This window comes from Schistocerca americana, chromosome 2, assembly GCF_021461395.2.
Source record: "Schistocerca americana isolate TAMUIC-IGC-003095 chromosome 2, iqSchAmer2.1, whole genome shotgun sequence".
NCBI lineage: Eukaryota > Metazoa > Arthropoda > Insecta > Orthoptera > Acrididae > Schistocerca > Schistocerca americana.
In genome coordinates, this window is record NC_060120.1 from 471607007 (window position 1) to 471633871 (window position 26865).

At 37.9% G+C, this 26865-nt stretch overlaps 1 protein-coding gene across 1 annotated transcript in view; it reads right to left on the reverse strand.

Annotated features, from left to right (window-relative positions):
- Positions 1-238: 238 nt before the first annotated feature.
- Positions 239-26865, reverse strand: part of LOC124596582 (poly(A)-specific ribonuclease PARN-like) — a 305688-nt gene continuing 279061 nt past the window's right edge. The window contains exon 14 of the mRNA XM_047135773.1: positions 239-878. Within this exon, the coding sequence (XP_046991729.1) occupies positions 796-878 (83 nt within the window). The 3' untranslated portion in view covers positions 239-795. The remainder of the gene's footprint in view (positions 879-26865) is intronic.

Here is a 26865-nt window from a genome sequence, read left to right on the forward strand (position 1 = left end):
ACATATGGTAGCAGTTATTTCTATGCGTGTTCCAAGTGTCATTCAGCTATGTAACTTGGCAGTGACACAACATGCAGAAGTTACTTTCTTCCTTACATTGTACACACCAGAATAGTTTGACCTAGCTTAACGTTTTGCACAAACTGAGCATAACACAGGAGGGATTAAGGAATGAAATAGAACCTGAAAACACTAATAACAGATATGCAAGTGGACTATATGCACAAACAACATTAACTACTTTGGAAAATCTGTTTTACTGAAACTGTTTATACAATATCCATTATTTCAGAGGATACAACATGTGAACAATTTGTTGTTACAGTATTGCTACCAACATGAAACAAAAACACTGTCTACATTTATGTAGTGAAATATGGAAAGTAAACGTTCAACAGGGTGATATTACTTTCCTGCAATGTTGGAGATTTAGTAATATTAGAGATTAAATGATGCTTACACTACTGTACTCAGCTGATGATTTATTTATGACAAGTTTTATATGGATATTGTTCTTTCCATTACTGGAGAAGGTGGTATCAGACAAAAGGTCTTCTGTCTCTAAAACTAGAACAATACAACTTCACACTTTTAAAAAACTTAAAATTCTTTATAAAAGTAGAAGTAAAAAGTTCACGAATAGAAAATATCTTAATCAGATTGACATATAATCATTAATCTGATTCTGTTGTTTCATAACAGTATAAAATGTCAAGAACAGTACAAAACTACAACAAACACTTCAAGAAAAAACACTTTTATTGTCCACTGCAAGGTTCTGTTGTTAGGAAAATCTCATTCCCAAGTTTCATTTTCTTCAAATATTTTCTCAAGTTTCAGTTTCTTGCTTACATTACTATCCGAATCCTTACGATCATCTGAAAACATAAAAAAAAAAAAAAAAATTAAAAAAAATAACAAATCATGAGCAAAAAATTATGTGGTTATAAGACTCTTTTCCTAAATGATACATATATTAAAGAAAAATGTAATTTAAATAGTTTAAATTTTTGACATGAATTACCAGTCAGTTTGAGCCAAAAATAAGTTATGCATACCTTTTTGGACTGTTATAGAAATTAGCAACTGGAATAATTTACTTCGTTTGGTGATTGTTACCAGCTGCCAACAGCATATGAGGAGATTGGACAAACAACAAAGGATGGTCTAAAAGTTTTTCACATAGCACAGAGAACTTATTTCTGAAAAAATGTAACACTTTTGAAAGTGTGATTTTTAAGTATCAGATACATGTTAATTGCTTCTTTCTATTTTGAAACTCAAATGTTGTCTCTTTTCTGACATTAAACAGTTCCATAGCATTTTTAATAATTAGAAAGATGACTGCTAAATTTTAAGTGTGGCAGTGCATGGACTGGATATTATTTGTGCTCTGGGTGGGTAAAAGCTGACACAATTCTGTGAAAAATACACAAAGACACACTCAACATTTCTAACTGAAGCATAGAAGATTTCTGAAATTGCAAAGATCTTAATAGCATACGTCCACCACATATCACTCACAGCTTTTGGAATGGCAAAGTTCTCCCTTTAATGGACATTTCATCTGTTTGTCATTCACCAAATTCCTATTTTGTGGTTCAATAGTTTTTGAACTATTGCTGAGTTTTGCTGATATTTTTAAAAAAATAGGTGTAACATCAGTCAGGGTATATTTCAAAAGCTAAGAAGGAAGGAAGATTAAGAGTTTAACGTCCCATCAACAGTGAAGTCATTACGGACGACAAGCTCGGATTAGGAAATGATGCAGAAGGAGACTGGCAGCATCCTCTTCAAAGGAACTGTCCCGGCAATTGCCTTGAGCAATTTAGGGAAATCACAGAAAACCTAATTCAAGATGACCACATGTAGACCTCCAGAATGCGACTTTAGTGTGCTAACCACTGGGCCACATCACTTGGTCAAAGACAATGAAGCAGTTTAAACAGTGGCTGACACAACACAAAGAGCACCAATGAAACAAGTAATGGCCCCATCTGCAGAAAAAGTCACGGCTATCGTGTAATGGGATTTTTGATGTGGTAATCACACACTATATCCATAATGGCAGAAACATCTCTGACGAGAATTAAACTTCATTGCTAGAAAAGTAGAAGGCTGCTACTCAGGACTATTACCCACATCTTACAAAGGATAAAGTTATCTTCCATGATAATAATACTCTCTCATAACTTTTTGCTGCAAAAGTTGATTATCTTTGCTTCAAAGAATTTCCACATCCATCATATTTGTTTCCCAGAGCCTACTTTTTATTTCCAAGCCTGAAGAGTTGGTTGAGTGGACAAACAACCACTCAATGGATGAATTAAATTTGTCTTTGTGGAACCTGGCAAACCTTGTTTTATTGACAGTATTAAAAGACTGGAAAGTCACTAAATTAAATTTACTGAATTTGAAGATGAACAGCTTATAAAACATATCCCTTAAATATCTTTTTTCTCTTAGGTTGAGAATATTTTGCTCGTGCCTCATTAATACGAACAACTCATTTTTTAAACTTGTTGTCTAGCATCCATAATGTACTCTTGCTTTCCCATTTCAGACATCATGCCTCAGAGTATTCTGAGCTGTCAGTATATTGGCAGTAATGGTGGTCTGCCTATTTATTGCCATATCACAGCCTTCTATCATGCACGCTTAGTATGCAATCATAAATCTTACAGTTACATGTCTACTGTCATGAACAAGTACACACTGCATGGGAAAGCTTTACCAGTCAGGAACAATAGTAGGAGAAGACAAAGTTCTTGACAGGATCAGAAAGTCATTAAGCAGGATTATTACATCTAATACAAATGCAACTGGCACAAAAGTGACTGCTGAGATTAATGTGTTTCTACATAAAGTGTCAATTAAAACAGCACTACAGAAAGTACAAAGAACAAATTCTTGTGGTAGATCTGATAACCTTAAAATTCTGGTGAATCAGAAAAGCAAAAAAAGATGGTTCAGTGTTGTGAGAGACACAAACCTAAACTAACGATCAAGAGTTTATTTCTTTGCAGTTTCTTACCACAAGACATGTTTAAATACACACAACACTAGAAGAAATGACAAGGCAGATTCTATTCTTGCTCTTGCAAAACATATTGGAGGTTTTCTAGTAGTCCAGGGACATCATATTGTGGGTTTCAAGAGATCTTATTACCAAAAAGAAAGAAGGGTAGCTCATTATCAAAGCAGTTTGGTCTCTCACATGTGCGAACATCTTCAGCTGCAATGCAATAGTTACGCTTTCATGCAGTTTAGAAAAATTTTGTGGTTAGCTACATCACAACAGTGTGTGAGGCATAGAAAAAGCACACTGAGCCGCCTGTTCAGATTGTAATTCGTGACCTATGCACATCCGTGTGGTTATGCAAGCCTGGTTTCTCGAGGGAGGCATTTTTCTTTAACAGTTTCAAAAGCTTTCCAGGAAACTTACTCCTAATAAAAATAGTAGTTCACACTCATTACTCCATTCTACAATTTCATGAAATGTTTTGGTTGTCTCCTTCGACATGAAGCGGAACAATTCCAGCACTGTTACACTTTGGACTCGCTGCACAAATTATTATGAAGTAGAATAATGATAGCATTGTTTCAGCTTTGGTGTGTTGCCATCCACTGCAGGCATATTGGAAACAATTCTGTAAGTTCCTTTTTTATTACTTTCCTCCAGCTGTAAACATTCTACTAAGATGCTGTCATCTCCTGAGACCTTTCCTTTCATATTTCGAATGGCCTTTTACGCATCTAGCATTACTGTTGCAACATTATTTTTATTATTAGCTATCTACTTTTCTGAGACTTCTCTTTGATTATTTCCCTTACCACGTTTTCATTGTATCTAATCACATCTGCTTGGAGCCACTTTCCTAAAGTTTTGTTTGGTTCAGCATAAGTTTGTTTTACTTGGAACTCTTGCCATCTCTCCAATAGTTGCCTTGTTCCAACTGAGGTTTGAGTCTTCCTTGCATTTTTCATATCTGCATCATCATCTGTTGTCTGCCAAAGCACCTCTTTTATCCTCTGTTGTTTGCTAAAGCACCTCTGTTAAATCATTTCCCTTTTGCCTTCACTGTCTAATATGCAGGACTCTTTGCTAATTTAACTTTGTATGCTTCAAAATTTTTAAAAAGAATTCTGATCTCTATTCTTAAATTTCTGCCTGATATGTTTGCCTCTTTTTTAGTTACGTATCTCCATTTGTACTCTGTATCTCACTGATTTATGACCCTTTGAATTTATAAATTGATCAAAGGCTATCCTTATTATATTTGCTTTTCTTCTGGAAGAATGTCTCCTTGGCAAATTCTAGCAGTTTATTACCTCTGACACTTCTGGTATCATTAAAAAATTAGCTACCCACCAGTGAATCAGTCTTTAATTTCTGTCCCAATTTTTCATTCAAATGCATCATAGCTCCTTGCTGTGGAACATGCTTTTGACCTAATTATTTCTACAGTTTTTCACAGAGCAGTGCACAGATTTGAAAAGGGATACCTTTACTTGTCTAGTTAGTATTGAATCAGCAAATGTTGCAATAATTTGAGAACCACTAGGTACCACCAACAAAAATAAAATAAATGCAGATGACAAACTGTAAAAACACCAGCTGTACTGCACAAGATAGACGGCAACAGAAATAATCAAAAGCATTGTTAAGAGTAATATAGAGAAATCTGCTGATGAACATGTAACATCAAAAAATGAGTAACAGTAAACGAAGACAAGAAACTGTTTTTTCCTCATGGTGTTCGCATTGCTTATAATGAAAAGAAAAGAAAGTTGGTAAAATTGGGTGTCGTGAAAATGCACCAAAATTGCCACTGAATTTAATGTCCATATTGTTGATGGACAGACCACCACTAGCAGTGCCACAACCTCTCACTACACGAGACCCTACAGAGAGGTTCAGAATTAAACACAAGACACTGGCTCAGAATTCCCTTCAATCCCCACCTTTCGTCTATCCTTCTTCCCCTTTGACAGCTGAATCCTTGCACTAAAAATTTTCTCATCATCCGGATGATGCCTAGAATTGACTGCCACCTCAGAAGTGTTAGTTCTCAAAAAATAATTGCTACTATCTACCTGGCATATAACATGGGCATGTATGTAATATTTGTATACCTGGGACACCGAAACATGTCACTTCAAGGTCACTCTCCAAACGCTGTAAAGTTGGCAATGTAACTGACAAACAAGTGAGAAATGTGAGGCGCTGCGTCTTCTGAACCACTAACAGGACCGAATAAAAGTTAGTTCTGGCGTCGACGCTACCACGTTGCTGGCTTCCGTGTAAACATTGTACGTTAGTGCGCGACAACCTGCTTTTGTGTTCTGTTATTGCCTTGACTACAGTTTCTGTTTATGAAACAATGGCACCAAAATGATGCCGTTCACCAAGCAATAATCCATTGTGCCATGGAGTGCCATTAAATAGTCAGGCTTTGGAATTGCTACGAAGGATGCATGAGTTTTGTGAGCAAGAAAAACAATTTGTTTCTGCTCATGGGCATGCGTCGATTTCCACCAATAAAGTTTTAGATCGTTTCTGGAAAACTCTAGGACTCGGTCAAAGAACAGTTATAAGGAAAGGGATGCTACTTCAAGACTTACAAGACGCTGAAGTAAGCAGTCTGGAAGAAAGTCCCTGTGGGAAAAACAGTGTGTTTTTCAGTACCCCTGGAAAGAAAAAAAAGCAGCCTCGTCCTGTTACAGATATTGATTCTTTCCAACCCAATGCAATTCGATGACACATATCCGGATATTACGGATGGAAAGAATACCCCACAATAGCGAAGTTCCTAACTTCTTTAAAAGAAAGTGAACTTTTCTCAGTGGGGAAAACGTCACTTAAGATGGTGTTAAAAAGTATGGGCTTCCATTTTAAAAAGTTGGATGGACGAAAACTGTTACTCGAAAAAGCTCACGTCGTTCCAGCTTGTACCACTTTCTTACACAAAATTGTAGGAAAGGACATACATTAAGTCATGTGGTTAGACACAACCTGGATCAACAATGGAGTATCATTTGAGAAATGCTGGACAAATGATACTCCGAATAGCAGCGGCCATCAGCCAACATGAAGAGGATCCAGATTAATTGTGACCCATGCAGGATCTTCAAACGGCTTTGTGCCTGAAGGGCTTTCAGTTTTTCGATCAAGAAAAACCGGTGACTATCATGAGGATATGGACCACCTATGGTTTCTGCAGAGGTTTAAAAATTTGTTGCTCCAGTTTAGTGTTCTGACAGTGTTTGTGATGGACAATGCACCATACCATTCTGTGATATAACTCCCACCACTAGTGACTGTAAAGAAACTATGGTGCAGTGGTTGCAGATGAGACACATTGCTGCTGACATGAGCATGACAAAGCCGTTGTTACACTCGCTCGTAAAACAGAATAAGCCTGTGATGCCTAAATACCTTGTGGATGAAATTGCAAGCGAACTGGGTCACTTGGTAATTAGGCTACCACTTTATCACTACCATTATAATCCATTTGAATTGTTGAAATGAAGTCGAGATGTACATTAGAAGTACCAACAAGACCAACTATAACAGAAGTGGAACGGCTGTCACGTGAATGTCTTGCTACTGTAGACGCTACCTCATGGAGGAAGAAAGTAGACCACGTTGCTAAACTCATAAGAGAAGCACAGGCAATTGACGGGATTATAAATCAAAATGAACAATTAATGGTTTCTCGTAATAATGATGATGATGATGATGATGATGATGTCAATGATGATAATGAAGATAATGGTTTTGGAACCGATTCCAATGAAAGTGAAGGAGTACTGGATGGAATTGCGCCACATCATAAATTGGTGAGTGTAAATGCATACAGACTTAATTCTTTCTCTCTTCAATCAAGTAGGCTAGGCGTGTTTTGCTTTATTTCTTTCTATGAGTGCGGATACTGTGTTCTTTGGTAGGCTTAGGATTACATTATTATACAACTTTTGCATGTAGCTATTACGGTAACAATTTGGAGCGACTTTTCATGGATACTGTCATTGACTTCAGGTGTTGTTATTTCCCTGTTTCATATACAATCACACACTTAGACTCCGTCGTCATTCTCTCCATTGTTAGAAAAATGTACTATGTTGTACTTACGTATAAACGTTAATTGTAGCTTACATTTACAAAACGTACTTTGGAGTTGTGGGCGTGTGCGGTGGCAGCTAATGCAACCACGCAATCGCAGCATAGCCAACTACACGTGAGCTGTCAAGTGACATGTTTCACCCCCCCTCCCGGGTATAGTTACAATATTATGAGAAGGCAAGTTGCTACCATATAGAGGAGATGCTGGGTCACAGATAGGCACAACAAAAAGACTCTCACAACTAAAGCTTTCAGTCACTAAGGCCTTTGTCGACAATAGGTATGAGCATGCATGCGCGCGTGCGTGCGCGCGTGCGTGCGCGCGCACGCACACACACACACACACACACACACACACACACACACACACACACACACACACACACACACGACTGCTGTCTCAGGCAACTGAAACCACACTGCAAGCAGCAGCATCAGTGCATGATGGGAGTGCCAACTGGGTGCGACACACACACACACACACACACACACACACACACACACACACACACACACAGACTGCAGTCTCAAGCAACTGAAACCACACTGCAAGCACAGCATCAGTGCATGACGGGAGTGGCGACTGGGTGGGGGTAAGGAGAAGGCTGGGGCAGGGAAAGGAGGGATAGTGTGGTGGGGGTGGTGGCCAGTGAAGTGCTGGAGGTTAGACAGAGGGCAAGGAAGGGAGGGGAGGAAGGGGAAAGCAGCGGAAAAGGAGAGAAATGAAGAGACTGGGTGTGGTGGTGGAATGATGGTTGTGTAGTGCTGGAATGGGAACAAGTAAGGGGCTGGATGGGTGAGGACAGTGACTAACAAAGGGTGAGGCCAGGAGGGTTACGGGAACGTAGGGAAAGTTCCCACCTGTGCAATTCAGAAAAGCTGGTGTTGGTGGGGGATATGTTTGGCAGCCTGTTCAGCAACAGAGTGGTCCACTTGTTTCTTGGCCCCAGTTTGTCAGTGGCCATTCATGTGGACAGACAGCTTGTTGGTTGTCATGACTACATAGAATGCAGCACAGCGGTTGCAGCTTAGCTAGTAGGCCACATGACTGCTTTCACAGGTAGTCCTGCCTTTGATGGGATAGGCAATGTTAGTGACTGGACTGGAGTAGTAGGTGGTGGTGGGAGGATGTATGGGACAGGTCTTTCATCAAGGTCTATTACAGGGGTATGAGCCATGAGATAAGGGATTGGGAGCAGGGGTTGTGTAATGATGGACGAGCATAATGTGTAGGTTCAGCGGACCACAGAATACCACTGTGGAAGGGGTGAGAAGGATAGTGGGCAGAACATTTCTCATTTCAGGGCATGAGAGGTAATCAAAACCCTGCCGGAGAATGTAATTCAGTTGCTCCAGTCCTGGGTGGTACTGAGTTATGAGGGGAATGCTCCTCTGTGGTCTGATAGTGGAGCTTCGGGAGGCAGTGGGAGACTGGATAGATAAGGCATGGGAGATCCGTTTTTGTAGAAGGTTGGGAGGACAATTACAGTCAGTGAACGCTTCAGTGAGACCCTCAGTATATTTCCAGAGGGACTGCTAGTCACTGAAGATGCAACGACCACAGGTGGCTAGGCTGTACAGAAGGGACTTCTTGGTATGGAACAGTTGCCAGCTGTCGAAGTGGAGGTATTGGTGGTAATTAGTAGGTTTGATATTGACGGAGGTACTGGTGTAGCCATCTTTGAGGTAGAGGTCAACATCTACGAAGGTGGCTTGCTGGGTTGAATCCTGGTCCTACCAACACACCTAGTCTTTTTATTTCTGTCCTTTTCCACTACATTCCCCTACCCCCCCCCCCCCATCTTGCCCTCTGTCTAACCTGCAGCACTTCATTGTCCACCCCACCCCCCCCCCATACTATCCCTCCCCCTCCCTGCCCCAGCCTCCTCCTTACCCCCACCCAGTTGCCACTCCTATCATGCACTGGTGCTGCTGCTCACAGTGTGGGTTTAGTTGCCTGAGACTGCAGTCGTGTGTGTGTGTGTCTAAATATTGTTACATTCCATCCTGGATTTTCCAATATTTGTAGTTAACTGCAGATAGTAAGCATCACTATCTGAAAACTGGGGCACAGCATACTCTTCCTCGTATGAACATCTGATTAATTCTGAAAAATCTCATTTTAACTTTAGTGCTTGTGATACTCTCATTACCCTATTTAGAAAGAGGATAATCAATACTTAAAACGCTGAGCTGTGTATGCTCTATGCCCTAGTAAAATTACACTGTCAAATCCTGAGCCCAACTACAGGGAAGTCTGTAGTATGCAATAGTCGAGCATACATTTCAAAAACAGACACTACTGCATAATAGCTGTAAACAAAGCATAGGACTACAGGTAGGGATATGCTGAAGAAACACAATTGGCATCAAGGTGGATGTGCTGTAAGTCTTCGACAACTCCTGCAGCTGAATTTTATTGAACAATCTCTCACGTATTGTAAAGTAATTCTAGTCATTAGTCTGTTAGTGGTACCAAAATTAATATCTAGACCCTTATGGTCGAGATAGGATCTGGAAATGAGGGTGCAAATCAAAAGCGGATATGCTGAACTCTGTTTTCAAACGTTCTTTTACAAATGAAAATTCAGGGGTAATGCCCCAATTAATTCTTGCATAACTGCAAGGATGAGTGACTTAGATATTAGTGTCAGTGGTGTTGAGAAAAAGATGAAATCACTAAAACTGAAGAAAGCTCCATGGACTGATGGAATCCCTTCTCGCTTATTTACTTAATTTGCAGCTCAGTTAGCCACTCTTTCAACTAAGATGTATCATAGATCCCTTGAACAAAAATCTGAGCCAGGCAGTTGTCACATCCATCTACAAGAAGAGTAACAGATGTGGCCCATAAAACTACCATCCAATATTATTGACATACATTTACTGTAGAATTTTAGAACACATTCTCAGCAAAAATATAATGAGATATCTCGAACAGAAGAACCTCCAGCCAGCGTGGATCCCAAAATCGTCAATCACGTGAAACTCAACTCCCACTGTTTTCACATGACATCCTGAATGGTAGGATATCAAGGCAGTCAGGTAGATACTGCATTTCTCCATTTTCAAAAAGTATCTGACTGAGTACCATGCCTATGCTTATTGTCACAAGCACAGTTGTAAGGGGTATAAAGACAGGATTGAGGATTTCGTGGTAGGATGGACGTAGCATGTTATCTTGGATGGAGAGTTGTCAACAAAGTAACTTTGAGTGTGCCCCATGGAATGGATATTACTGGTGTTGTATACAATATTTATAGTAACCTCACACTTTTTGTAGATGACAATGAAAAATTTTCCTTGGCTCTAGTTTCTGTGATACACACTAGGTGGAAGTATTTCATACTGGCGGATTAAGAGAAAAAGATACATTTTAATTACATATACTCAAAACATTGAAAACATATTTCAGTTTTTTTTATGTTAGTTACATTTTAAGAGTTCTAAATTGCTGGAAGAATACCTTGCAGATGGTTGGGTCCGAAAAGAATCATGTGGTGGCCACATGAGATCATAATCTTTTAGCTTGCCTCTTGTAACAGAGTTCCAGAGCATCCCTAAACAAAGACCAAAAGTAATCCGCAAGCATTACTTCTTTCCAATGGCTCTGATATTTTTGTTCCATAACAGAAATGTCCTGATGGAATCTTTTTCTATGTTCATCACTTACAGCTCCACAACTGGAGGGAAAAAGTCTAGGTGGGAGTGGATAGAATGGATTTTAAGAGACATGTTGCATCCAAGCTTATGGTATTTTTACAGGAGCATAGTCACCAACTGAGTGTAGTTATCATCTCTTTTGTTACCTAAAAATCCATGAATAACTCCCTTGAAGGGTTCCCAAGCTTCCTTTCCTTTCCCCTCCAAAACCTGGTCAAATGCAGGATCCTTTGCAAGTTCTCAACTTTGTAGCCCGATAAAAATCCATTTCTTAACTTTTGCATCACTTGATTTTGGAACTTTCTGGTTCAGTCAAATAAAAATTAAGTTGGTTGCTTGACTATTTTTAAATACTTTAATTTTTAATATGTGATTACCCTATAATGAGAGGTTCAAAATTGTTTTTAAAGGAATTTTACCTTTCACCTTTACTGTATGGTGGCCATTTTCGTTTGTAAGCGCACGACGCTGTTTCAGTTTAGAGACAGCAAAAATATGAATCTCTCTGCACTGGATTAAGTTACAACATTGCAACTGACATTATAAGTGCCCTCTACAACATTGTCTATTACACAAAATACCCTAAATTCAAAAATAGCCAGTCAAAAAGACCTCCAAAGTTTGGTATTCAAATTTTCAAAAATCCACTTTTTAGGCCCAAAAATAACAAACAAGGAGTGATTTATGAGATTCTATTTTTTCCTATAGTTAGATATCACACACTACTAGCCTCATTTATAGCAAGAACAGTTACAAATGTTTCCATAATTTTTTATGAATTTTTGAAATTTGAAAATTTTCATGTTTTACAAAGTCTGGGGTCAGTTATCTCAGATGTAACTGAATATAAAAGCATGATTTTTGCACAGTTTGTACACCAATATGATAGCAAGGTACTGTAAAAATTTCAATGTTGATATCTGACTGTGAACAAAGATATGAACTTTTGAAAATGAAGAGATAATTCACATTACTCTACAACTGATCTTATGGCTGTTGCCTATTCATGCGTGATATTGGTGGGATATAATCAATTATTATTGAAGTAAGGTATTGAATTACATACAAAAAGTGGAAACATCACTGAAATTAACATTTATATTATTTTGGCATACTTAAAATAAATATTTTCAATTAACATCCTTCGAGAAGCAGCTGTTCCTAAACCTGGTGGTGAATATTAAGAACACTTATTTCTTCAGACACCTTCTGTAATATGGAATAAGACCTCCAAAATTAAGGAACATTTGTATGAGTTCTTGCTCTATATGAGGCTAGTAGTATATGATATCTAACTACAGGAAAAAATAGACACTCATATCACTCCTTGTTCATTATTTTTGGGCCTAAAATATGGATTTTTGAAAATTTGGATACCAAACTTTGGAGGTAATTTGGACTGGTTATTTTTGAATTTAGGGTATTTTGTGTAATAGACAATGTTGTAGATGACACTTTTCTAAAAGCAATCATGTCAATTGCAATGTTGTAACTTGACCCAGTGCAGATATATTCAAATTTTTGCTTATGTCTCCAGACTGAAAAATCGTTGCGCGCCTACAAATAAAAATGGCCACCATCCAATAAAGGTGCAAGATAAATTAATAAAAAAACTATTTTGAACTTCTCAAATATAGGGCAATCACATATAAAAAAATTAAAATATTTAAAAATGATCAAGCAACCACTGCTGGACCACTTCATATGGATTGACCCTTCTCTCCTATATATACTTAAAGACCCGTCCTTCTTGGTTCAAACTTTTGACCAAATTTTTCATCAAACCTAGCTTGATACGCAGGTGTGGAAGGAGGACATCCTTTCGCTCCATGAGAGGTTCGGCAACAACATTTTGCTCACAAGGGTAAGATTTCTTGCAGGTCAGTCTGCTTTAATGTAATGTGATTTCCTAACCCTTCTGTCCCACATACATAAGAACCAGCAATGTTCTGTATAACCCAGTTGCATTCCTAAGAGTATGGCAATGATTTTTTGATCATTACACATTTTCCATTTGTGTTCATAATATTTGATTGAGTCCAAGAGGGCTGTCAAATCTGCTTATGTCTCCTTCATGTGAACAGCATAACGAACAGGAATAGCTGGAAGACGGTTGCCATTGTGAAGCAACACTGCTCTCAAACTAAGTTAGGAGGGGTCTTTGAATAGCTTCCATTCAGTTGGATCATGACCCAAATTCAAAGATTTCATCAAGCCATTAATGTTGCAGCAAACAACAGTATTGTTTTTCTTCTGCAAAAAAGAAAGCAGTTCCACGTGACGTTTTCTGCACTGTTAAATTGTGACACCACTTTCGAGAAGTGAAATGTCCTGTAGTCGAGACCCAAGAACTTTTGCTTCCCTTTTGAAAGGCGAAGGTCTCTAATAAGAGCACTCAGTTCCACTTGACTTAGTCTGTGTGGTTTATCATCTTTTCCTTCAAAATCAGTGTCACAGGATATAGAAGGCTTGTTTGGTTCTTCTTCTTCTTCTTCTTCTTCTTCCACACTGTCATCATTTTCTACTTCAAACGCACAATTTTTGGGTGGAGTAGGAACTGGTAAACTATCTGAATGCAGAATGAGTCAATTAGCAGATCGAAGATTCGGGCACTGAACTGTTGTTCTTTTCCTCATAGACAATCCCGCCAATATAAGTGGAGGCAAGCAGAAATAGCAGTCATCTGTGTGTGTGTGTGTGTGTGTGTGTGTGTGTGTGTGTGTGTGGGCTCCCGCCAAACCATAGGCACAGCAAAAGCCATGGATTGTTTCTTATTTTTCAGCCATTCCTCAATGTCACTGGACATATGCTGCAACATATATGTGGAGCCCAAGACTTATCCCGGTCCCCTACTTCCATACCAAAATAATGCTGATAAGCAGGTTCCCAACTTCCATCAAATGGACAGTTTATATATATACCACACCATGAAATGGGAACTGTTCACTTGCGCGTCTGAAGTTGGTACTGTGATAAAGCAATGAAGAAACTGAATAGCATCCCTGCAGTCAGATGCTAATTTACTTATAACTTCAAGGTCATAAGTTTGTTTGACGCTTGCGAAAGTGTCACAGGGATGCTAAAGAACCTGAACTGGCTGATACTTGAAGATAGATGCAAACTATCCTTAGAATCTCTGCTCACAAAGTTTCAAGAACCAGTTTTAAATTTCATATTATGACCCTAGCAACATACTATAAACCCTATGTATCACTCTTGTAGAGATAAGGCAAGATTAGATTAATTAGAGAGGCATTCACATAGTCATTCTTCCCATGTGCTGTATGTGACTGGAAATGGAAGACGCCCTGATAACTGATACAATGCAAAGCACTCTCTACTATGCACTTCACAGAGGTTTGCAGAGGAAGGATGTAGATGTGAACATACATCATGTGGGTGAAATATAAACAAAGGGCAACTGCAAAGTTGTCTGTTCAATTGCAGCCATTGCTCTCATGAGAGTGAAGGCTGATTTAACCAAGTTTCAAACAGTGATGATACCAGTTTACAGGGTAAGTGGGGCAGTATTTCAGAAATAGTGTAGTTTGTGAAATGGTTACACACTTATATGATGGAAGTACATCATATGTGGACTAATGATAACATTATGAGTATTTCACAGCTCTACAAGCCAGTGAGCCCCAACATTGATACTGATGACAAGGGTGTCTAAAGAAAAACCAACATGAACAATTGAACAGCTTACTGTTCACATAAGTCAGAAGGAGAGAAATTCCAGATCTACTTGAATAGCTCAGCCAACTATACTGAAGTGTTGCTTGGGTCTGAAACATCTACATTACATCTGCACATTGTAACTGTGTACTGATTGAAAATACTTTAATTTTCCAACTGTTGAGTGGCAGCAAGTAACACTGTTCAACAATTCGCATCCCTGACCATGAGATAATTAGGAAGTTGCAAAGAAACATCACCAACAAATGCAGTTACAATCATGCTGGAAAAAGAACAGGCTGCGAGAGATATTTTGTGGGATTACAAACTGCATATAATTCTCCATGTAATCAATATTTTTTTCAGCACTACAATCTTGATTAATTGGCTTTATTAAAAAAGAGAAACTACATTACTGTTACCAGGTCCCAATTACAGGTATTTCAACAGCTCTTTTCAGACGAAGTCCAGCAACAGTGACCCTAAATCTTTAAAACATTCAATACTATGGCTGCCCTACTTTTCTTCGCTTCCCAAATCATCACTGATGAAAATCAGCAATCTGTCAGTCTCATCACAAAACAAAGCTGCATTTCATTCTGATTCATTATTTCAGTGAACTAAATAATGCACAATCATCCAGATGCATTTTCAGTATTTTTTTAAACATTCTATCTCTGTCTCTTAATTTTCTCATTTCCTTTGTTGGTACCCACTGGAAAGAGTTTCTTGAGAGCTCTCTCTACCCAATACATAAATATCTACATCTACTTGTATACTCTGCAAATCACTGTGAAGTGCATGGCAAGAGGGCACATCCCATTGTACCAGTCATTTAGATTTTTCCCCATTCCAGTTCACATATTGAGCAAGGCATGAATGATTGTTTAAATGTCCTGGGTGTGCTGTAATTAATCTATTCTTGTCTCTATGATCCCTATGTGAGTGATAAGTAGGAGATTGTGGTATATTCCTAGAATCATCATTTAAAAGTGGTTCTTGAAACTTTGTAAGTAGGCTTTTTTGGGATATTTTACATCTGCCTTCAAAAGTCTGCCACTTCAGTTTCTTCAGCATCTCTGTCTCTCTCTTCCATGAGTCAAACAAACCTGTGAGCATTTGTGCTGCCCTTCTCTATATACATTCAATATCCCCTGTTAGTACTATTTGGTACAGGACCCACACACTTAAGAATGGGTTGCACAAGTGATTTGTAAACAATCTCTTTTGCAGACAGATTGCATTTTCCCAGTACTCTACCAATAAATCACTTTCTGCCACATGCTTTACCAAAGGCTGGGCCTATGTGATATTTCATATCTCTACAAAGTGTTACACCCTGGTATTTGTAGGAGTTCACTGATTCCAACTGTGACTCACTGATGTCACAGTCATACAATATTACATTTTACATTTCTGAACATTTAAAGCCAGTTGCCAGTCTCTGCACCAGTTTGAAATCTTATAAATATCTCACTGAATATTTTTGCAGCTTCTTATAGACAGTACTCGCTATAGATAACTGCATCATCTGTAAAAAGTCTAAGCTACTATTAATATTGTCCCCAAGGCCATTAATATACAACATGAACAGCAAGGGTCCAACACAGTTCCCTGAGACACACTTGAAGTTACTTCTACATTTGATGATGACTCTCCATCAAAGACAAAATGCTGCATCCGGCTGACCAAAAAGTCCTCAGTCCAGTCACAATTTTTGCTATATACCCCCTATACGATCATACTTTAGACAATGGACATAGATGTAGTGCTGCGTCAACCAGTTTTTGGAAATCGAGAAATACTCCACCTACCTGACTGCCTTGATCTAAAGATTTCTGTACGTCATGTGAAAAAAAGAGCAAGTTGGATTTTGCATACTTATTTCACTCATCATCTCAGTGATATAAAGATTTAATTGGGGCAATTCTCTCGGGTTTTCCTTTGCTACCCTCAATTTCAGTATCTCTCATCCACAAGTGGCTACACACTGACTTTGGTGCCACTAACAGCCTTTACATATGACCAGAATTTATTTGGGTTTTGTGAAAGATCATTTGATAATATTCTGCTGTGGTAGTCATTGGCGATTTCACACATTTCATTCAGCACCTCTGTAACTAAAGCCCTAAGCTTGTTTTACATGTCTTATGCAGTAGTCTCTGCTTCTTTAGAAGTTTCTCAACAATGACTTTATGTCATGGAGGGTACCTCTCATAATGAACTGTTCTAATGAGTACACATGTAAACAGTGCATGGTCAACTATTCTTGTAAACTTGAGCCACAGTTCATTTACATGCTCCTGTCCTGTGCTGAACATTTCAAGTTCCTCATAGTGATATGACATTATTACTTTTTTTATCTAGTTTTCTAAACACATATCAGTCTGCCACTTTTAGTTGTCCTTTTTCTTTGGTAATCATTGTAGTTGCAACTACATCATGATCATTAATACCAGTTTCGATGTGGACATCCCAAAGAGGTCAGATCTATTTGCTGCCATTAGATCTAATACATTTCCTTCATGAGTGGGTTTCAAGGTCATTTAGTAAGGTTTCACAGATTGTCTTGTCATGCCCACCACTAACAAAACTGTAGTTTTCTCAATTGATTGTTGTGATTAAAGTCTCCACTGATGGCTGCAGTATGATTGGGAACTTACATATAAGGGAACTGAGATTTTCTCAAAAGTTTTTGGTTACCTTCGTAGGAGAGTCTGATGGGTGACACAAGGATCCAGTTACCATTTTATGCCCACCCCTGATACTGAGACTTGCCCAAGCAATCTAGCACGCAGCTTTAATTTCTATCTCAGTGGAATTGAGTGTCTAATGTGACAAATACACCACCTCAATTTCCTATAAGCCTATCTTTTTGATCAACACTTAAATTCTCTTCAAAAATCTTACTGCTGTAAATTTCAGGTTTCAACCAGTTTTCTGTACCTTGGGGCTAAGAAATGAAAGAGGAAGCCGCCTGGTAGAATTTTGCACGGAGCACAACATAATCATAACTAACACTTGGTTTAAGAATCATGAAAGAAGGTTGTATACATGGAAGAACCCTGGAGATACTAAAAGGTATCAGATAGATTATACAATGGTAAGACTGAGATTTAGGAACCAGGTTTTAAATTTTAAGACATTTCCAGGGGCAGATGTGGACTCTGACCACAATCTATTGGTTATGACCTGTAGATTAAAACTGAAGAAACTGCAAAAAGGTGGGAATTTAAGGAGATGGGACCTGGATAAACTGAAAGAACCAGAGGTTGTACAGAGTTTCATGGAGAGCATAAGGGAACAATTGACAGGAATGGGGGAAAGAAATACAGTAGAAGAAGAATGGGTAGCTTTGAGGGATGAAGTAGCAAAGGCAGCAGAGGATCAAGCAGGTAAAAAGACGAGGGCTAGTAGAAATCCTTGGGTAACAGAAGAAATATTGAATTTAACTGATGAAAGGAGAAAATACAAAAATGCAGTAAATGAAGCAGGCAAAAAGGAATACAAACGTCTAAAAAATGAGATCGACAGGAAGTGCAAAATGGCTAAGCAGGGATGGCTAGAGGACAAATATAAGGATGTAGAGGCCTATCTCACTAGGGGTAAGATAGATACTGCCTACAGGAAAATTAAAGAGACCTTTGGAGATAAGAGAACGACTTGTATGAATATCAAGAGCTCAGATGGAAACCCAGTTTTAAGCAAAGAAGGGAAAGCAGAAAGGTGGAAGGAGTATATAGAGGGTCTATACAAGGGCGATGTACTTGAGGACAATATTACGGAAATGGAAGAGGATGTAGATGAAGATGAAATGGGAGATATGATACTGCGTGAAGACTTTGACAGAGTACTGAAAGACCTGAGTCGAAACAAGGCCCCCGGAGTAGACAACATTCCATTGGAACTACTGACGGCCTTGGGAGAGCCAGTCCTGACAAAACTCTACCATCTGGTGAGCAAGATGTATGAAACAGGCGAAATACCCTCAGACTTCAAGAAGAATATAATAATTCCAATCCCAAAGAAAGCAGGTGTTGACAGATGTGAAAATTACCGAACTATCAGTTTAATAAGTCACAGCTGCAAAATACTAACACGAATTCTTTACAGACGAATGGAAAAACTAGTAGAAGCCAACCTCGGCGAAGATCAGTTTGGATTCCGTAGAACCACTGGAACACGTGAGGCAATACTGACCTTATGACTTATCTTAGAAGAAAGATTAAGGAAAGGTAAACCTACGTTTCTAGCATTTGTAGACTTAGAGAAAGCTTTTGACAATGTTGACTGGAATACTCTCTTTCAAATTCTAAAGGTGGCAGGGGTAAAATACAGGGAGCGAAAGGCTATTTACAATTTGTACAGAAACCAGATGGCAGTTATAAGAGTCGAGGGACATGAAAGGGAAGCAGTGGTTGGGAAGGGAGTAAGACAGGGTTGTAGCCTCTCCCCGATGTTGTTCAATCTGTATATTGAGCAAGCAGTAAAGGAAACAAAAGAAAAATTCGGAGTAGGTATTAAAATTCATGGAGAAGAAATAAAAACTTTGTGGTTCGCCGATGACATTGTAATTCTGTCAGAGACAGCAAAGGACTTGGAAGAGCAGTTGAATGGAATGGACAGTGTCTTGAAAGGAGGATATAAGATGAACATCAACAAAAGCAAAACAAGGATAATGGAATGTAGTCTAATTAAGTCGGGTGATGCTGAGGGAATTAGATTAGGAAATGAGGCACTTAAAGTAGTAAAGGAGTTTTGCTATTTGGGGAGCAAAATAACTGATGATGGTCGAAGTAGAGAGGATATAAAATGTAGACTGGCAATGGCAAGGAAAGCGTTTCTGAAGAAGAGAAATTTGTTAACATCCAGTATTGATTTAAGTGTCAGGAAGTCATTTCTGAAAGTATTCGTATGGAGTGTAGCCATGTATGGAAGTGAAACATGGACGATAAATAGTTTGGACAAGAAGAGAATAGAAGCTTTCGAAATGTGGTGCTACAGAAGAATGCTGAAGATTAGATGGGTACATCACATAAGTAATGAGGAAGTATTGAATAGGATTGAAGAGAAGAGAAGTTTGTGGCACAACTTGACCAGAAGAAGGGATCGGTTGGTAGGACATGTTCTGAGGCATCAAGGGATCACCAATTTAGTATTGGAGGGCAGCGTGGAGGGTAAAAATCGTAGAGGGAGACCAAGAGATGAATACACTAAGCAGATTCAGAAGGATGTAGGTTGCAGTAGGTACTGGGAGATGAAAAAGCTTGCACAGGATAGAGTAGCATGGAGAGCTGCATCAAACCAGTCACAGGACTGAAGACCACAACAACAACAGTATTATGTAAGCTCCATTTCTTTTCAGGAGTGCTTCCAACTCTGGCACTTTGCTGCAAAGGAAGCTAACTACTAAGATTTTAACACTCTTGCCTGTAGGGGGCATTATTCTTGACCTTACACTTATACTTCTGGATGTCCCACAGATGTCATTATCTGGACTGGATAGAGTTGCCCAAGCTAAAAATCCTTAATGCGCCCACGCAATTAGCTTCCTGGCTAGCAGTCTCTGATGTGTAGTACAAACTTGATCCACTTAGGAGTACACTATAGTTTGACCCATTTAGGAGAACACTAAAGTTCTCAGTCCTATGATGCAAATCCAGAAAGTCGCAGCCTAGCTTGTCACAGAACCCTCAAGGTCTCTTGTTCAGCCCTTCCACTTGACTCAGATTCAGGGGCCACAATCAGTTTTAAGTATAATACCACAAACTGTGAGCTTTGATGAAACTCTGTGAGCAAGGCCAGTCTTCTTAACATTCTCAGCTAGTCACTGGAATGATCCAAATATGACCTCGGAGCCCGATAACAGGCACTGTTTGTCCCAACATGTTCCACAATCTGCAGTTGTTACTCCCTATTCGTTGCAATAGCTGTCACAATAGCTTCTTCAACATGTTGAATGAGGCCTTCCAGGCATAAACACTGAGTGCACTTGGCGTTCCTCCCCTTGCTGCCATACCATTTTATGCCATACATTTGAACTGCCCTTTTGCCTTTGTCCCTCTTGACACAGGACAAAGCTTATTTCCCCGAAACAGGTAAAGTAAATCCCACTGGCTCAGTTTCAGTTAAAGTGAAAGACAGAAGGGATTGACGTAACACTGTGTCCTCCCTGGTCCCTCTCTAACCTGTACAGAATGCCTAAATCTACCATTGAAATGCCATTTGCAGTCCAGGGGATGAGTAATGACAGATCCCGGATTTCCTGTATTAATCTCTTCATAGTTTTTTTTCTACACTGGATCTCACATTACAAATGGTATCAAAATTGCTTCCAACTACATGTTATATTATGTCACCCTTAACAAACTTTTGTTTTGCATGAAGAAGCTTGAGTGCACCTAGATTAAGTTGTGAACTAAGTGAAAAAAATTATTGTTCATAATCTCTTCCTTACCTTCAGCTATTGTCAGATGACCACCTTTAAAAAGAAACAAGCACACCTCCCATAAATTTTTGATTTGTTATTTATTTATTCTTTTCCTGCAGCTGCGAAACCTTTCTTAAAGTGCCTCACATTAAGTGATTAGCAGCATCCCAATTTTAACAATTTACTTGAAATTATTTCTTCTGCCACAGCCTCAAATTTCAGGCAGAGTAACAATTACTCATTATGCATAATGATCAATTGATTTAAATGTCTGTAGTTTCTTTACAAGATACATTGAGGTGATACACAATGAGTAGTAATCCCTATAGCTAGACAGACGCTTTGCGCTGTACTTCATGTAACAAATTACTGAATTTACACCAACATTTAAACCTCTTCACTCTCTTTCATATGCCCTTAGATATTATATTATGAGTGCCAGCTACAAGTCACATCTGAAAATAAACCTGCTGGCAATAACCATGTGTTAATTCTTAAAGATGCATGGTGGAATGGAATTTATATTTCCTCACTTAGTATAAAGTAAAATAAAATTTCATACAAAAATATTACTTTGGAGATTAAACTTTAACATTGTATTGGTAACTTTTTTTATCTTGTATCTGGCCATCTAGATTTAGTTTTCTGTAGTTTTCCTAATTCTCTTAAAGCAAATGCTAGAATGGTTCATTTTTTCAGGAGATAACAAAATTGCTTCCTCATCCTTCCCTAATTTAAGATTGTATTCCACCTTCAATGATCTCATGATCAAAGGGAGATTAAACCCTAATCTTCTTTCTTTTCGCAAGGCTTTGAAAAATGCATATATCATGAATAGTTTGTACAGTTTTTGCATAATTATTGTTATACTTCAAGGTTACTGGTGTTGAAATAACTAATGTAAGCCCTGACAGTATAAACAGTGCTAAGAGCTGATATGACCAGCATTGCAGTTCGTTGTGCACAAAGCTGTGTGCATGACATGTTCCAAAACTTGTTTATTAGATGCATACGTGAATAATATTTCTCAGAATTTCTGGGTTTGTTTGGTGCCTTGCAGGCTCACATGTCAATTGTGGTTCAATATGAAATTGTTATTCAGCTGTAAAATCGATGTACATAAGTCATACTCTTCACACAGTTCCAATCCTACATAACAATAAAACCTGCTGAGAGTCATCATACCCAACCCAATGGTGATCTCGTAACTTAGGTGAGACACCAACCAATGTCCAACTGAAATGAATAAGAAAGAAGTGCATATGCTCCCATAGACTACAAATCAACATCATGATGATTAGAGTAAAACTTTAAGGTTGAACTCCTGCTTATAGTCTTAGATTTTTCTGGCAACGAAAGTTAGGAATGGGGTTGACCTCTGACTCTGTTCGTCAACTACAAGAAAATTTCTAAGCCTCAATTTCCTGCTAAAATTTCATATTTCAAATGATATTGTCATTCTCATCACACAACTGTCAATCTGTTCAAGAAAATAAGTGGCAGCAGGCAGTGAACAGACATCAAATTTGGGCCTTTGCTTACATATTAGATGAAAAATTGCAGCATTGTAGCAAACTCAAATTTATTTTCATTCATAACATAAACTTCAAATAGTAATGTACGAATACTTTTTTCACCAAGTACTGCATTTGTAATAAATAAAGAAATACATACTGTTCACCTTTTGACTGGCTATGAAAGAAAATTATAACAAGATAAATTCTAAATATAACATAAAACATAGCATAACTCAAGTGAAGAGCAACACAACTTTATTCAATAAAAACAATACATTGTGTTACGTTATGGAAGATCATTTAAATTGGGATTATTCATATACCATTTTTGCACCTAAATATGTAAGCCTGTTTATGTTAATATAAATACAAAGCCAATAGTAGATGTTCCACACATACCACAACAGAGAGACAGAAACTGCAGTTGTTTGAACAATCCAACTATTGTAGTCCCTGGGAGCATTCCTAACACTCACAGTACACTGCTATTTGTATGTATTTGTTCAACACACTGCAGCAATTTCTCAAGATGATTCTTGAGAATTTGCCTATTTCTTAAGACCCCTGACCAAGAGCAAATACCATTCCCCATGATTCACGCCGTTTCTTCTTTTGAGCACACACTCTACACAATGTGGTTGGTAGTTTTCTCATAGCTGTGATGTACACATAATGTTGTTTAATTTCTGTTAGAGTCTTCCTCTTTTCTCATGACTTGCATCTTATACTGATGACTAACTATTTGAGAGATCAGACACAACTTCCAACTACTTGAAGACAAAATTAATGTGTATTATGCCTAATAAGTAAAGGTCAATAAACACTTTCATTGGTAAAAAATTCATAAAACTCCTCCAGTTCTAATTTGTTCAATCATGCAACATTCTAAATCACTAATTTTGTGTTTATTATAAATGATTATCCAGAGAAAATAACTACAGGCATTAACAAACATCAGCAAAATACATACAGCAAAGACTGAACAGTACCTGGAAGACACACGAAAATTGCACTCACTAAGCTGTCAAACATGTTTCAAACTAAACTGTCAAACATGTTTCAAACTAAACTGTCAAACACGTTTCAAACTACACAAGCTGACTCATTGCTGAAGCATCATCTCATTGCGACTATAAGATGAACTTTCAACCCTACAAGATAATTTGTAAGCTTCAATTTCCTGCCAAAACGCCTACCTACTTTCTTTCTTTTTAAAATGTTGACTGTTAACATGGATTTTCTAAAATTTGATGTGTCAAAAGATGTTCTCATTCTTATGATTTGTATGGGATCTGCTCACGAGTGTGTGTGTGTGTGTGTGTGTGTGTGTGTGTGTGTGTGTGTGGGGGGGGGGGGGGGGGGGGGGGTCACAAGCTGAAGTGCATGAATCACCCCCCACAGCATAAGTTATGCTAAAATATGGTTGGAAAGTTCTAATATTCCACTACTAGAAACATTGTAAAAGAATATGTCCAAATAGACTGAGCCATTTAAACCACAGGGGTGAAATACCATTTTCAGTTCCTACAAGAATGGAACAGTGTTACTGAAATAATGAAAGCTAATGTGTGGGTGATATCACACAGAAGTTCTACACATAGTGAGGGTAAATGAAAGGGGAAATCAGACACTACAGTGGAAGTCAGTATATATCGACCAGACTTTTACTGGCAGAGCTCAATGTGACAATAGGATTGTTTGCCCCCCTTTTTTTCTCTTTTTTTACAGTGTGTGTTATACTATTTATTACAATAATAATTTACAGGGGAGGGAATGTGAATACAGTTTTCAAAAGGAGATACTGAGAAAAGTATGCTAGCACACAATACAACATGATTAATATGTACATATGGAGATTCTTGTTTGAACATGTGCTACTTACAGAACCATTCTGCTTTACTAGTGCAGTAACAGTACTCAATGTCAGTAACAATATCTATTAATTATAACATACACTTATAAATACATTTTTACAACTCTTTTGACAATGGAGCTATCAACAGATCATTTCAGAAACTGCAAAGCTTCATGTACAAAGTTGTCTGCAATCTCCATTAAGGTAAATTTCAGTGCAGAGCACTGCAATTTCATGGGAAAATTAAGTGTGCCAGTATCATGATGATTATTGTAATAACCTGATGATGAATCATCCTATTAAAAATGAAGAGAGAGAAATGAGAGTGAAAATAATTAAAATAAACTGATCATGACTGATAAATGTGAAGCTATGCTCAGGAACAGGAACAGTTTGCTTTAACAGTTTCTTACATAACAGTAGAAACAAAGCTTGCAAGATTTACGAGTACACTGCCTTTAATGAAGTAGTTTTCAGTGACTAATATTTATTGATTTCCAGTGCTTATTTTAGCACACCAATGAACACTTTGAAAATAAAAATTAGTGCACAACTGTAAATGTGAATCCCCACAGCAGCATAGCTAATTTGCAAAAAAACAGAGCCAGTTACAAACAATAATCTTTTTTAGCACAGTGTCTGAGCTTATGAAACTGTTTGTTTTAAAATTGTAATGGTTAAACTTAAACAGAAAGCCAATTATGTTCAGAGAACACTTCACAACTGTCAACTTTAACTGTTCAAATTAGCTTTCACACAAATTTCTTTTGATTTTCTACTTTTTGTTTAGTAATGAAATCCACTTTCTTGCCAAACAACGAACTTCAGTTAGGTAATATTTGCTTTAAGGTTAAAGGTACTGTTAGTCTCAAGAGAAAAAGAAAAGCTTGTAATCCAAGATTGCTGACGTATGCAATGACACATGCAAACACTTAAGTTAAGCAGGATGTATACAATCAGCATATAAACAAACGTTAATGATTAATATTACATTCTATTCAAATACCACTTGAGTCACAAACATCACATTCACTCAGGCATTTAATGGTGTGAGATGGTAAAAAAAAAAACACACCTCAAGATCATCATAAAATAAGATAATAAGATGTCCCTGCATCTACATCATACTCTACTAACCACCTAACAGTACGTGGAGGAGGGTACTTCCAGTATCACTCACTAACTGATCATCCCCTTCCCTGTTCCACTCGTGAATGTAGTTTGGGAGAATAATAGTAAGTCTCTGTATTAGCTATAATTTCTTGGATTTTCTCACTACAATCATTTTGCGAGATGTATGTAGAAAGAAGTAAAATATAATCTGACTCTTCCCAGAAAGTAATACCTCAAAATTTCAACAGTAAAGCTCTCCACGATGCACATCACCTCTCTTGCAACACCTGCCACTGGAGTTTGTTGAAGATCTCTACAACACTCTCGCACCAACTAAACAATCTCGTGATGGATCGCGCCACTCATCTCCTCTATCTTTTCTATCAGTCCTATCTGGTAAGGATCCCAGATTGATGAACAATACTCATGAAGCAGTCAAATAAGTGCCTTGAAAGCCACTTTCTTTGTAGATAAGTTACATTTCCTTAAGATTCTTCCTAAGAATCTCATTCTGGCATCTGCTTTTCCTACTATTTGTTTATATTCCACTTAAGGTTACTCTGGATAATTATTCCTAGGTATTTTATGGTAGTTACTGTTTAAGGCAATTTGTCATCAACAGTGTAGTTGTAGAATAATGGATTTCTTTTTGTATGTATGCGATTACATTTATTTACGTTCAGGTTAACTGATGGAGGATTCATTATTCATCAATCCGCTGTATATCATTCTGTGAATCGATACTGTCTTCTGGAGTTCCTACTTTGTTATAGACAAATGTATCATCTGCGAGCCATCTTAAGAGAGCTTCCGATTTCTAGTATATTATTTATATACGCTGTAAACAGTAACAGTCCCATCATACTTCCCTTGCATGTTCCCAAAATTACCTTTACAGTGTCAATCTTGTTCCGTTAAGAGTGAAGTGTTGAGTTATATCTGCAAGGAATTCTTGAATACAGTTTCAAATATCTTCCAATACTTGGTAAGTTCAGATTCTTTTCACTAAATGGTGTTAAATGCCTACTTGAAGCCAGGGAATAAGGCATCAAGCTGAGCATCATTGTCTACAGAGCTACAGATTTCATGGAGGAACAAAGCATGCTGCATTTTGCAAGATCTCTGTCTGCAGAATTCATGTTGATTTTGACATCTCACTTAATAGAAGAATCATTTAGCATAACTGATACAGTTGTCAAGCAAGCTGTGAAGCCACAATAGAACGAGATTTAAATTTTTAAAATGCTTAAAAAATTATAATTTTCTAGAAAGAAGGGATGAGAAATTTATTTCTTCAAGAAAAATTATTCTTAATATGACTTTATATGACCATCCACATAATCTCAGATCTACTGATAAGGATCATTGTTAATATTAAGATTTTAAGTAAGTTTTTTCAAAAATCTGGCAGTCATTTTTTATCACTATATTAAGTAGTGAATGATAAACATGCCAATGCAACAAAATTATTTACAATAAAGCA